Here is a 12,994-nt window from a genome sequence, read left to right as displayed (position 1 = left end):
AGCGGAATATGCCACTGCAAACAGTGTGTCATTCCCTACAATAAATGTCTTCCCTTCCTGTTCTTTGCAGATGGCTGCTCCCATATGACTGCTAATGGATCGTGTGATCCAGGTGATATGGGAATGCCCTGTTTCCAGCAGTGCTAGCAGTGATTTTGTTTGCCTTCCTGGGTGTTTCCAGTCTTTTTGTGAGTGGGCCACTGGTTCCTGCCTGATGGTTGTTTAATTCGTTTCCTAATTCTTTCCAAGACCTTCCTGGATCTCTTTTTGAATGCCCTGTTTCCAGCAGTGCTAGCAGTGATTTTGTTTGCCTTCCTGGGTGTTTCCAGTCTTTTTTGTGAGTGGGCCACTGGTTCCTGCCTGATGGTTGTTTAATTCGTTTCCTAATTCTTTCCAAGACCTTCCTGGACTCTCTTTTGGATTTTCATTTCTTCATTCAAGTGTTTCCTCAGGATTTTGACCTGCTAATGGAAAAAGATGAAGGCAAATTCCATAGAATCCCCCTGGAAAATGATGGCAAAGCAGCCATGGAGTGGAGCTCAGTGGGGATCAGGCTTCAGCTTGCAAGGGAAGGGTTACTCCTGTTTACAGCCTTGTGTCTCAGGAGTGAATTCAAGCAGGGATCTGTTTGTTTTCCTGCAAGAAAGCCATTCAGTAACGTTGAGGTTGTAAATGAGTGTTTATATGTTTAGGAATTTTTATTTTTTTTTTATGGAACAAATGACATTTGGTTTACCAGAGGAAGCCAAGCTATGACTATTGCAACATAAGGTTGCTTGCTAATGTTTAGGCCATCCATCACTGCAGGAGAATGTTGAAAGGTAGGAAGGTCCTGATAAAAGGCTGGACACTGGATGTTATCCAAACCTATTAAGCACATGTGACAAGAGAAAAAAACTTCTTGAGAAGAGAAGCTTTCAGAATTGTCCTGTCATGTTTGCTGCTAGTAATAGTGGAAATACCATTCTTTTCCCAAAAAGCTTTATCAACCATCTGGCTGCTTGTAGCAATGCTCTGTAGCCATGGATCCCTTGGGTTGCTTACAAAAGTGGTTCTGTGACACTCCAAAGGATTTGAGCAGCCTCACTGTGGGGTGGATAGAATATCCTGCTTGATATCCACCTTCTCTTCTACTCTGTTCCTTAAGCTGCCCCCCTCATCCTGCTGACAGGTACAGGTTGTTTAATCTCTTTTCATCCTTTAACATGGGTGCAAAATTCTTTTAAGGCAGAAAAAGAGCAACAACAAGTAAACCAAAACTTTCCCTTCCCCTGCTTTAAAGCGAGTTTATTTAAAACAATTTCAGCTGGCTGGTTTATGAGCACCCCTCCACCAATAAACCTATTGTCTGCAGAAAGGAGGAAAAATGTGTTTCTTTGGTGAAGAAACCTCTATGAGCATGCTTCTAAAGAATTATTTAAAAAGTATGGGTAGGAAAGGACTAGGGTTTGAAGATCCAGAAAAATACCCTGCCAACCACTTCTTGTGAGGCCAAATTTCTCACTAATTGAAGTCAAAAGCGTATCTTTTGACCAGTTTAGATCCTTAAAATAAGCTGTACCAAAAACCCCATAGCTGGTTGGAATTGCGGCGAGTGTTTCTGTTTAATTGAAGAGTATAAAGTCTGCAGCTGATTCACTGGACTTGCAAAAGAAGATGATGAAGCAACTAAATTTTGTCTCATGGGACAATTTGTTATTTCAAAATTACTTTCTATGAGGCTTTGGCCGTTTAAGCTCTGGTCACCTATAGGAGCCAGGAAGAATTTTCTCCTTCTTGAGCCTAGGCAGCCTTTTCTCTTCCTTTGTTGCTCCAAAACTCATGTTGTGGTTATGCCCCCAAATTTTCTCTGAATCAAGTAAGTCAACATTCCAAGGAAACCACACTTTGGACTGAAGAGCTTTATGTAGGAAAGACGTTGACTCACACCATGCGCATGGCAGTTGCTTGTTTGCCACAATTGGGAGCCGAAATGGAGTTTCTAGAAAGGAGTAGCTACAAAAATGTCTACTGACAAGAGGAAAAACAAGGTATAGCCAGATAGCAGGCCCTGTTGGTGACTAACAGGAGAGCCAAAAAATAATTCATATACTTCCTATGCACTTGTCAGAAAGGAAACCTCAGAGGCTGGTGTTTTTCCAAGGAAGGGCATAGTTCTGGACTACAGGTTGTATCCCAGCACCAAAGAGGAAGAATGCTGGAAACCCAGGGAGGAAACTTGTCCTTTTTCTGCTGCTGGGCTTGCTGAGGCAAGGAGTCCAGGGCAAGTGAGAGAGCCTGAAGCTACATTAGATCTACTGCAAGAACTGAGGTGGTAGCATGGCCCTTTGTTTAGCATTGGTACAACCCCTCCAGGCAAGAGCATTCCCAGCTGCTTGCTGAGGGCTCTGTTGTCTCCAGTCACTGTATTTTTCTGTGTGTCAACATGTGTTTTGATAGCTTAGTAGCATATGAGGGAAAACAGATTTGTCATGACTCCAGCTCAGCTTGCAGCTACAAAACAAACCCCACAGCTGACAGGCGCTGCTGATTTGCTTCCCGCAGATACCAGCGAGTGATCCTGCCCTCAGTACTGAAAATGCCATTTGGTCAGGGAAGAGGATCAGGCTCAATATTTTCTCTGCCGTTGACCCTCTCTGTAATCTTGGATGAGGTATTTCATATCTTTGGCCCCTGCTCCCACTCCAGGGCTGATGAGATTGGTTTGCTTTGGAAGCTCTGGCTCTCATGACGTGTCTGTAGGGCCTGGCACTACGGGCCCCCATCCTTAGGTGTCATGTCTGCACACTGTTGCAATAGATAAATTGCTACTAATAACATGGGGCCTTCCATACTCCCCATCCACCTCACTGCCAATTCCTACATCTGTCATCTCAAAGCAAATATCCTGGAATTATGAAGCCTTTTGCTTCACTGGTTCGCCTCATACAGACCCAAATGACTGTGGCAGGGAAAATAAATAGTAAAAAAGAAAATGCAGAAGTTGATTAGTTAAAGCTGCTCCTGATGTAGAATTGGCTGTTTACTACACTTACAGCTAAAACTGAACAGATAAGATCAGACACAGGGAAAGGCAAAAGAATGTTCCAACATTTTTGTGCGTAGCACCAAAGGGCGTTAGGAGACTGCGTGTGCTGTGACGGTGCTGGGATCCTTTCCCTCACCAAGGGAATGCCCAACTTTGATTTCCCAAAATCAAAATACAGCCCAGACATTCCATCTCCTCATCCGCTGCTCTCCTCTGAATTTCATGATAGGACTCAGTGATCTTAAAGGTCTTTCCCAACCTCAAGGATTTTGGATTCTCCCTGTCAGTGCCTTCACACTTTCCCTCAGTCAGTCCCTGGCTGCATGGTCGGAACTTCCCCAGCTGTAGCTTGGACTGCTGGATAAAGCCAGAATTTCCAGGTTTTTGTGTATGAACTCTTCTCGTCCCATCATGCATCATCTCACACAAAAAGTTCATTTTAGCCTGTTTCTGTCATCGTTTTGAGGTCTCTACTAGTGGCAAATCTGTGTGGAGATTTTCAAACAGATTATATGTGGAACATTGCTGTCAACATCTGAAAATACACATATCATGAAGACAAATGCTTGGAAGCAGAGACAGCTCAAGAAAAGTTACAGCTTGAACTTTTGTCCATTGACTGAAACGTTTTTAATTGTTTTAAGCTAGTTTGTTGTGGAATGTTTTCATAACCTGAAACATAACATATGCTGCACGTTATTTATTTTACGCAAGTGACTTTTAAAATAACTCATTATGTTTCAGTATCAGCTGCATGCCTGAAACTTGCCAGGAAAGCAATTGTGTTTGTGACAGAAGTTTGCATGAGGTCTATTCAATCTAAAGAGTGTGGCATCTTTCTGGTTCATATAGTTTCTGTAGTGATGAACAGTCATGCTTTAAGGCACCCTGATGACTCACATTCACTGGCAGGAGCTGGTATGAAATGAAAGCCTGTACTTCTAGGTTTCTATTCTTTATTCACTAATTGCAAGCTGCAATTAGACTGATTTGAGGAATCTGAGCATATCTTGCTTTTGTTTAGCTCAGTGAGACTTCTTTGATTTCAGTCACAGGTGATGATCAGATCTTCTGCAAAACACATCTCTTAACCTTCTGCTCACTGTTCTGTAAAATACTGTGAGATTGCCACCTAGCTCGTAAAGATTTAATCCTGCAATGAAGCTTTAATATTTTGAGGTCCTTAGGTGGAAGTCACTGTGTAAGGATGAAGAATTACCTCTGAACTATGGACCTGCTCTGTTTCTTGCAAAGTCAGTCTGGCCAAACTCAATGCTCTCCCTTTTTCTGGTCTGAAGTTCAGGGTTCTGCAATCCATGTCATTTGTTTTTTTGGGACACAGTGATGATTGAGACAAGTCTTTGAAGCGGGACTGTTCATTTGCAAAGAGGATTCTTATTCCTTTACTCAGAGCTACAGGTTTCCTTTGGTGAGCACTCAGTGTACAAACTCCCTTCCTCATCTGTTCTCAGGGCCATGCCATGTGCCTGTGTTTTATGAAGCCCAGTGTTTTGCAAAATCATTGGTACAAAGGACTGGGAAAGGGCTCAAGAGCCTCTTGCATTGAACAGAGATCAAATACACTTAGATGATCAACAGATGTCTGAGTGCCCTTGGAGGTCTTTCAGACCTCTGAGAACAGATTCCACAATATTCATAGGCCTGTTCTTCTGCTTCCCTGTGTGAAAAATTAGAATAAGAAGCCTTCATATCCAATTAAGTAGATTTCTTCACATCATTCCCCCAGTGCAGAGCAGAATAATTGATCCCTGCCCTCTTTATTAAAAACATTTCTATATTATGAGACCTTTATCAAGTTTCACCCTTGCTTTTCCAGACTAAACGGATCTAGTTCCTCGGTGCTTTCCTCTGGGCTCTTTTTCCTAGGCATGTTTCTTAACTCTCCAGGCACTTGGTGCTCTATAGGTTTCTCAAATGGTGGTGACCCCAGCTGGATATGTCTTTAGCTGGAGTCTCAACACATCCCTCTCAGTCCACTTGGTCACTTGGGCATTTTCCTGTGGAAACAGCAGCGTTAAACACAATGAACCAGCTCGGCCCGTGCAGGTTCGTGTTGTGCGTGCATCTGCTCTGGGCTCTGTGCAGTTCCGAGGAATACCTGGGGACACCTGCTTCTCACCTCACCCCCATTCCAGAATTGTGAACCCCAGCTTCTGGGCTGCCAGAAAAATGCTTCTGCTCCTTGAAAGTGCCAATCTCTGCTCGCTGGCTGCCTGCTTTCACCTCCACAGGCTTGGAGGCAACACCTGTAGTGCACCACACCTTGACCGAGGTCACGCACTGTAAACATTTGGAAGTTCTCTCATGAGAAAAGGTAGAACAAATAACAGATTTTCATTAAAAAGTAAAAGAGAAGGTCTTCTGAATGCCTCCCCTGGTACTGCCAGCACTTCAGCTTGTTTGATAAAGAATTTGATTTGCTGATAGATCAACAGAAGGTCGGATGTCCCCCACACAGTCACAGGGGAAACACTGTCTGAGAGATGTTGTGAGTCCCATGGCAAACACACAGAGATGACTTTAGGAGAAGGTTTATTTGCTGGCTGTCCTGTTCAGTGAACTCAGCAAGGGCTGGGTCTTGGAGGTCTGAGTGAAATAGCCTGTAGCAAAAGTTACAGAGCTGTCAGAAAAGGAGAGGCCACGTTTTGAAGTGTAGCTATGGAGCGTGACATTCAAAGTAACAGATAATGGGGAGTCACACAGCCTGGAAGCTTTTGTCTGATCTGAATCAGATGTCAGTGTGCATGAACTGCTGCTCACCTGGCATCTGACTGTCCTTTTTTGTTTGCTGTTTTGTTTTGCTGCCATGTAGCCAGTGGAAAAGCAAAGAGGGTTTGAAGCATGAAAAATGAGTACCTAATCATTGTTCCCCTGCTACCAAAATCTCCCTTCCTTGTCTGTTGACTTTCCAGTCTAGTGATTGTTTCACTGTCTGCATTAAATATTTAATTGCTATAATTTTAATATACAGAAGATACAATGTAGGTGAAAACTAAGCATGATTGAAGAAAAAGCAAGGCAAAGAGTGGTACAGTGGAAATGCACACAAGAAGATAAATGGTGGAAAGGGAATGAAGAAAAAAGTAGGAAGGAGCAGAAAATTTCAGTGTAATTTGAAATTTGGCAAGATACAGAATGACTAATAAAATTTATCATGTTTATATAAAATATATGTTCCTTTTTTTTTTTTTTTTTTTTTTTTTTTTTTTCTACTTTTCAGTACTTCACTGGGGTGCCAGGACATGGGCAGCACCAGGCACTGCTGCTGGACAGGACTCTGCTGGCATCCAGACTTTTTGTAGGCATGAACACAACTAACCCTGAGCATGTGTGAGACATATCAGCTGTTCTCATGCCATTTACAGAAAGGGAAGAGCAGCTGAGAGGAACTCTTTTGTCTTATAAATACAGAAAAAATAAAATTTAGAAGTGGAGATTTTTCTCAGGGTGGGCTAATGGCACTCAGAAGTAACTGAATATTCGTTTCTTGTTTCTCAAATAACCACTAACACTATTCCTAGTGGCATTCTTTTCTTAAAAATTAAATGGGAGAGTATCATAAAACTGAGATATTTCTTTGCCAGCAAAATATTTGTACAAAGGTTTTCAGTTTCTGGCCATAAAGGAGAAGGTATGGGAGGTAGGAGATTTTGGTTAAAACCTGGTAAAAGTAGTGTGGACTTTTGGACTATTATTAAAATGTCTGGTCAAAAAGGATAATGTGATGAGAGAAAATTTTGTTGTAGGATCAATTTAAGCACATCTTGTGTTGCCATGAATCTGGTTTCAGTTCCATCAGCTTTACCCTAGTGTTAATCAGTTGATTTGCCTGGCATAATTTCTGATTTACATTATCGTACACGAGATCAACAATGACTTTCTTTGCCTTCAGGAAACAGAATAGCCATTAGGGGAAATATGGGACTATACTTGTTATAACTCCCCAGAGTTTTGTTTTGAATGCAAGAAGGTGTAACTGTTTTCTGCAGGTGTTTCTGAAGAGTTAGCAGAATATTCTTTGTCACAAGCTCAGATGTAATGGTCTTAATCATGGTGTATGGCTCTCCTAGCTGCCACAGGACATTTAATATGTTGGAAAAGGTGTCTCTGTTCCCTTGTAAAAGCCAAATTTGCTTTTACAGCCATTGCCCATAATGCAGCAGGAGAATGGTGTTAATAACCATTTCATTGTGGCTGCAGAAATCTTCTGCACCCCTCCAGGGAAGAAGCAACTTTTTCATCTGTAAATGGCCAAAGTGTTACCTTTGGAAGCTTTCACTCTTGGGATCCAAATGCTTCCTTGCACGCATAACCTGTGCTACCTAATTGTTCTCCAGGGGAGCAAAAGTAGGTTGGTGGGTTGGGTTTTGGTTTGTAATTGTTTCTGGCTTTGTTTGAGCTTCTGAAGGCTGTGGGTATGCCCTGTATTCGCACACAGAAAATGGCAGCCGTGGCTATTTAATGGGAGCAGTGGGAACTGTGAAGTCTCAAGGAAAATCTCAGGAAGGATCATACAAAGGCTCCCTAGAACTGTAGGCAGAGTTGGAAAGGGTTGGGTTTGTTTCTCCCAGGCACATGGTGCCCTGAACTCTGTGAGGGGCTGTAGAACGACACGAAATGCTTTGCTGGGCCTACAGAAGCTTTGGAAATTATCAGCCTGTGGAAAAAAAAACGAGCTCTTTTTCTTGTAATGGAAAATGGAGTGGTCTAGGGAAGTGTTTGCACTGCTCTGTAAGGCTTCAGTCCATGCACAGGATTTCAGTGTGTTCATGTCTTTGCCTACCTTGATATTGTTACCTTGCTCCCAGTTTGTTCAGAGGAACTAAAGACTCAGAGGTCAGCAATGAGTGGTTTTGAAAACCCAAGTGGTGACTGTCTCTCCCACAAACTTGGAAAGAGGAATCACAGTCTGTGTCATTTTTAAATACTTCCCGCATTGTCTTACCATTTATTTTGCTCATTCTACCCCCCTTTCACTAGAAGAATTTAATTTCCTCTTTATGAATAAGAGTTAGCTGATGCTTATAATTTTTTTTTAAATGTCCTTTGATCTCAGACAAAGTTTGATGGAACTAGCACTCTAGTAGTGTGTCATAGGCATGATCCTCAACACTAACCTCAAGGCAGCTTACCTTCCACTGGGAAATTAATTTCCAGTGGGAAATGGGAGTTGCCTGGCATGAGTAAGAATCAGGTCACTAGTCTAAATGACTAATTATGCAGTTTAGTACTTAGCTTTTGGATTCTAGTTTTGACCTCTAAATGTACAACAAGTTCCAGATGTAATCAATAGTAACTTCAGTTAGAGGCCCCGGTATGGATTTTGCAGAAGTGCTGCTCCATTCACATCAGAAGACACTCCTGGTCCACACAGTACCAAGACTGTGGAGTTCATGGGTGTTTCTGTACCCTGTAAGTCAGAGAGATGATCATCTTGGACTGGGGCTCAGACCAGTGGATTCATACAGCCACGTACCAGCTCTGGGCTACCAGTGAGCATTTGTGTGCAAATGTGTATCCACTGAGTACATAAATTGTACAGGTATTCATTCATCTGGTTTCTAGCCAAAATCAACTGAAATACTGCTAATCATTAGGCTTTTGTTCATATCTGAATATTCCTTTAAAGCCTTTGTTTTAATCTGTTTCCCTGTCTTTTCCCCCAGTAGTTTCAGTGCTGTAGGACTGGAAAACAGAACTTTTGGGGTTTTTTCCTAGTTCTTTCATTGCTTCCCTCTTGCCTCTATTTACTTTCTTGAGCTAAAACGGGGACTTAATTTCATTGTGGGCATGTATATTTACCTCAGTGGTCAAGCAGGCTGAGAAAATCTGGCTTTGTCTCAGTCTCTCTATCTTTTAGATGATAACATGAGGGGCTTACCTACCTCTCAAGAAACCATGAGACAAGAATTCTTAATTATTAGTAATCTACTCTGCCTGTGATTAAAAGTGGGTGTCCCCTAGATATATTTTGACGAGGAAATAGAGGAATATATTGAGGAAATGAGGAAACATTTCAGCAAGGTCAGAGGTATCCGTAGCACCTTCTGCAGATTGTCTGTCAAGGCTGAGCAGTGAGAGTGCATAACACAGCATGCACAGACAGTTCTGTAAACCATGTTCCTATTTAAAAACATTCAAGTGGAACAAACTTACTTTTTCGTGTCACAACCAGGATCATATTCACATTTCAGCAGTGGGAAGGAAAAGATAAAAGACTTAATTCAGCTTTCAACATGCTGGAGATTTTCTCTGGCTCCACCTCTGCCCCTTCCTCTGTCCTCATTCCCAGTGTTTTTGAACTCTGCCTGCAATGCATTTCAGTGCTTGCCAAGACATCTCTAACTAGGGGTGAGTTAATGAGAACATCTGGCCAGGAATGAGGGATGATGCTCTGTGACCCACCCACTCAGCACATCTGGTGGTTGTGGGCATGGATGGGGGACGTTACTGAGCATTAAAGCTTCTGCAAGGAAGGAGGATTTTATCATCTATGGCTGGGTTTATTGAAAATACCCAAATCCAATTGGTTATATAAAGGGACTTTCATGTACTTGGGAGAAATGCCTGTAAATAGGTGCACACACACACAAATATACACTTTGTAATATAATTACAGTATACAGGCGATGTGTAAAAATGTGACTGCCTAAAAAACTGTCTTTTTACATAATTAGTCCCAAAAGTCCTAAACTGGTTAACCATCAAGGCATATTGCAAGAGACCTCTCTTTGGTAAGGGCTTTTTGAAGGGCTGAATATACATTCTCTCCAAAGGGAGGAGAGGATGAAAAGAGTTTATATGCTTGCTTGGCAAAGTTCCTTTTTGAAATTATTATTTTGAAGCTGCTGAATTATTTTTGTCATTCTAAGGATGAACTAAGGTGTCCAGATACTTTTGTGAACATCTTTTTATGCTTTGTATTATGTTAGATGTAGATCTGTATCAGTAAGTACCAATGCTCTGCTCTTGTTTTGCTTTGCTGGTTAACAAAAAAAAAAAAAAAAAGAAAGATGGATTTTTCAGACTGCACAATGAATCACCCATGAAGTGAAAACACTGGGCAAATTCTCTTTTGTTTAATAGAATGGCCTGTACACAGTTCAGGCCAGCACATTTTTCATGGGATGCAAGGGAGCAGTTCAAAGAATTGGCAAGGAGTGGGTCCTGCATATTCATGAGGCTGGGCAAGGAGGTGAAGGTACAGGAGAAGGCAGAAAAGCAATGTGAGGATAGAGTGGAATGTGGAGCGAGTTGCCACGGTATCCTATTTTACTGCTCTTTGACGTAAAGCTCCTTTGCTTTTACACAACCGCTGGAATTGAATGGCAGCAGCTCGGGGCATAAATAATGAATGTGCCTCTCACATGTTAAGAGAGGAGAATCTGCACCTCGTCACAGAGTTAATGTGCCCCTCTCTTTTCTCCCCAGTCTCCAGCCTATGTGCCCGAAGTCAGTCGAGAACTTATCCAACAGACAGAGGAGAAGCTCGAAAACAGCCCCTGCAAAGAGCTGTTCTCTCCCTGTACAAAGTAAGTATAACACGACACCCGAACATCACAGGGTTGCAGCCAGCAGCTTGTAAGGAATGTGTCAGACAGAGACATTTCAGTCTGAACCTGAGGCAGGTATCTTTGGCTCCTGCTCACAATCCTAGAGGCAGAGCTGACAAGCGGTGAAGTCATTTCATCTGAACAAAATATAATAAATATTTCCATGCCATTATATACACTACACACAGGCACTTACTGTTTCAGGTATTTGACAGAGTGTTCTAGCCAAGTAAACCAGCCGTGGGTTTCATGCTGTGTGAAAAGAGCTACAAAGATAATGTATCCAAAGAAAACATCTCTATTTCAAAGTGAATAAAAATTAAGTGGCTATACAGTCCATTTAGACAGAGGAATGTGCAAACTTGCTCCGCATGGCTTTTCCAGAAAATCTTCACCAGGAGAACGGGGCTTTTTTAATGCTTTCTGTCTGTCTGTGGCGTTCAAACGAACGTGCATTATTTCACCCTTTGTCTGGGAAAAGGCTTATCAGTTTCTGCAGCGATTTGTGCCATTATGTGCTAAAGCTCCAGGTATGCAATCTGCATTTGCAAACCCTGCCCCGAGCGCGTCCACGCCAGTAGATCATAAACCAATAAAAATATGAAAAGGAGGGATCATCGCACGCGGGCCCATGTGGTTTCTGGCTGAGCGCGGTTTGTTTTCCCTGGGTGATGTAATGGGGATTTGTAAAATTTGCTCCGCTGTCATTCATTGTTTTGACTCATTTCATTGACCTTTTCTGGTTTCAGTTATTCTCTGCGTTGGTAGGAGCTGTGGGTTATTTCTGGCCTTCCCTTATAGCACAGGCAGTCTCCTTGCATTGGCCTGGTGTCCTGTAGAGATGCTCTGTAGCTCGCACCACTTGTGGGTGCCAGTCCCAGCGACAAAGGCAGAGCTGTGCTCAACACAAAGCCCCCGGTGCCTGTTTCCAGTTCTCCAATCGGTTTGAAAGCTGACAGTTCCCTCTAAAATGCACTTCGTTGTTGCCAAAGAGGAGAGCTAAAAAGCAAACAACTGCTGAAAGGCAGCTATTGTTCTTTTAAAATACGTGCAGCTTTTAATTAACTGAATGGAAAGGGGCAAGCATTGGACACCACTTAATGCAGGCTCCTTCCTTCATCCCAGCTGAAGCACAGGAATGAGCCAGGTTTGGGACCTTGTTAATAAATATGCTGATCATTTCACACGGACTAAAATGAGGTCAAAAGGAAGTTTTAAAAACTTGCTGTTGGTATTTACTGGTAGTGAATGATGTTAATTTTGGAAGGTCTCACAGTCAGACCAGAAAAGGGAGGCAAACATACAAATATGAGCCCTGCTGTCCTGTAGGAGCAGGGATGGGATGAGTTTCATTCACATCTTCACAGATAAAAATCAGTCTGCAAAAAAAGAGTGTGTATAACAACTTCTGCTTCTACACTTAATATTTTGACTGTCTGCTCCTGCCCTCCTCCAAGTTCACCTAGAATTCTGATGTTGAATTTGGACATTTGTTAAGGCAGATTAAGACTTACTTTTTATTTTATTTTGTAATCTTTAATCCATGAGGGGAAACTGTTATGATCTATGTCCAGTCAAAGCTAATGAAGACAGCAACAATTTGACTTGTGCATACTGAACATGTGCACCTGCCTTCTCCAAATTGATGGTGCAAGAATTAAAAAAAAAATAAAATATTGCAACAGCTGAGAAATTCCAAAAATACTAGCTCATGAACAGGGAGGAACTAAACTGAGGAGACACATTACTCATGGTGACTTGTTTGCTCAGAGAACTGCCCCAGGGTAAGGCATAGACTATCCATTCCCAAACAAGAGTAGTTGTTCAGAGAGGATTTCCTCCTTCCAGCAAGATCTGGAAATGTGTCTGTGTGCCCTTAGACACTGACACAGATGTGTCTGTGTACACCCAGACAGAGATGCTCATTTCTTTGAGCATTTTTCATCCAAACCCAGGTTCTGTCCTGCCCGGGCTGCCAGTAGAGGTGGATGCAGGAGCCCCAGTAAGCAAGGCAGGAACCAACACCAGCAGTTGTTAAACAACACAACCACCTTCATTTTAGGCAACACCCAGCTCAGCCCATGTTTTCTTAGTTCCAAACCTCTGGCCTTTCTGACGGGGTGCCTGATGCTCTCTGACTCTTTGCTGCCTGTCACGAGCAACAGACTTTGTTCTCACATTTGCAGACTGACCTTTTTATTCCTTTATTCCTTCCATTATGCAAAACAGTACATCCACTGCATGAGCCCCAAAATTCTTTTCTCAATCCAGAAGCAAATCCACATTCCTGTTCAGACTTTTCTTTCCTCTGTTTTTTCCTATGAAGCACATAGCTGTTAGGAGATCCCCTTTGACTTTAGTCACAAGTACTAATGCTTCTCTACAGCAGGAA

General features: G+C 42.4%; 1 protein-coding gene across 1 annotated transcript in view; it reads left to right on the top strand.

Annotated features, from left to right (window-relative positions):
• Window positions 1–12,994, top strand: part of GRK5 (G protein-coupled receptor kinase 5) — a 90,310-nt gene that overhangs the window by 50,110 nt on the left and 27,206 nt on the right. The window contains exon 4 of the mRNA XM_017746812.1: window positions 10,481–10,581. Within this exon, the coding sequence (XP_017602301.1) occupies window positions 10,481–10,581 (101 nt within the window). The remainder of the gene's footprint in view (window positions 1–10,480; window positions 10,582–12,994) is intronic.

The sequence above is a fragment of the Corvus brachyrhynchos genome, unplaced genomic scaffold (genome assembly GCF_000691975.1).
Source record: "Corvus brachyrhynchos isolate BGI_N302 unplaced genomic scaffold, ASM69197v1 scaffold319, whole genome shotgun sequence".
Lineage (NCBI taxonomy): Eukaryota > Metazoa > Chordata > Aves > Passeriformes > Corvidae > Corvus > Corvus brachyrhynchos.
This window is presented reverse-complemented; position numbering and strand designations above follow the sequence as displayed.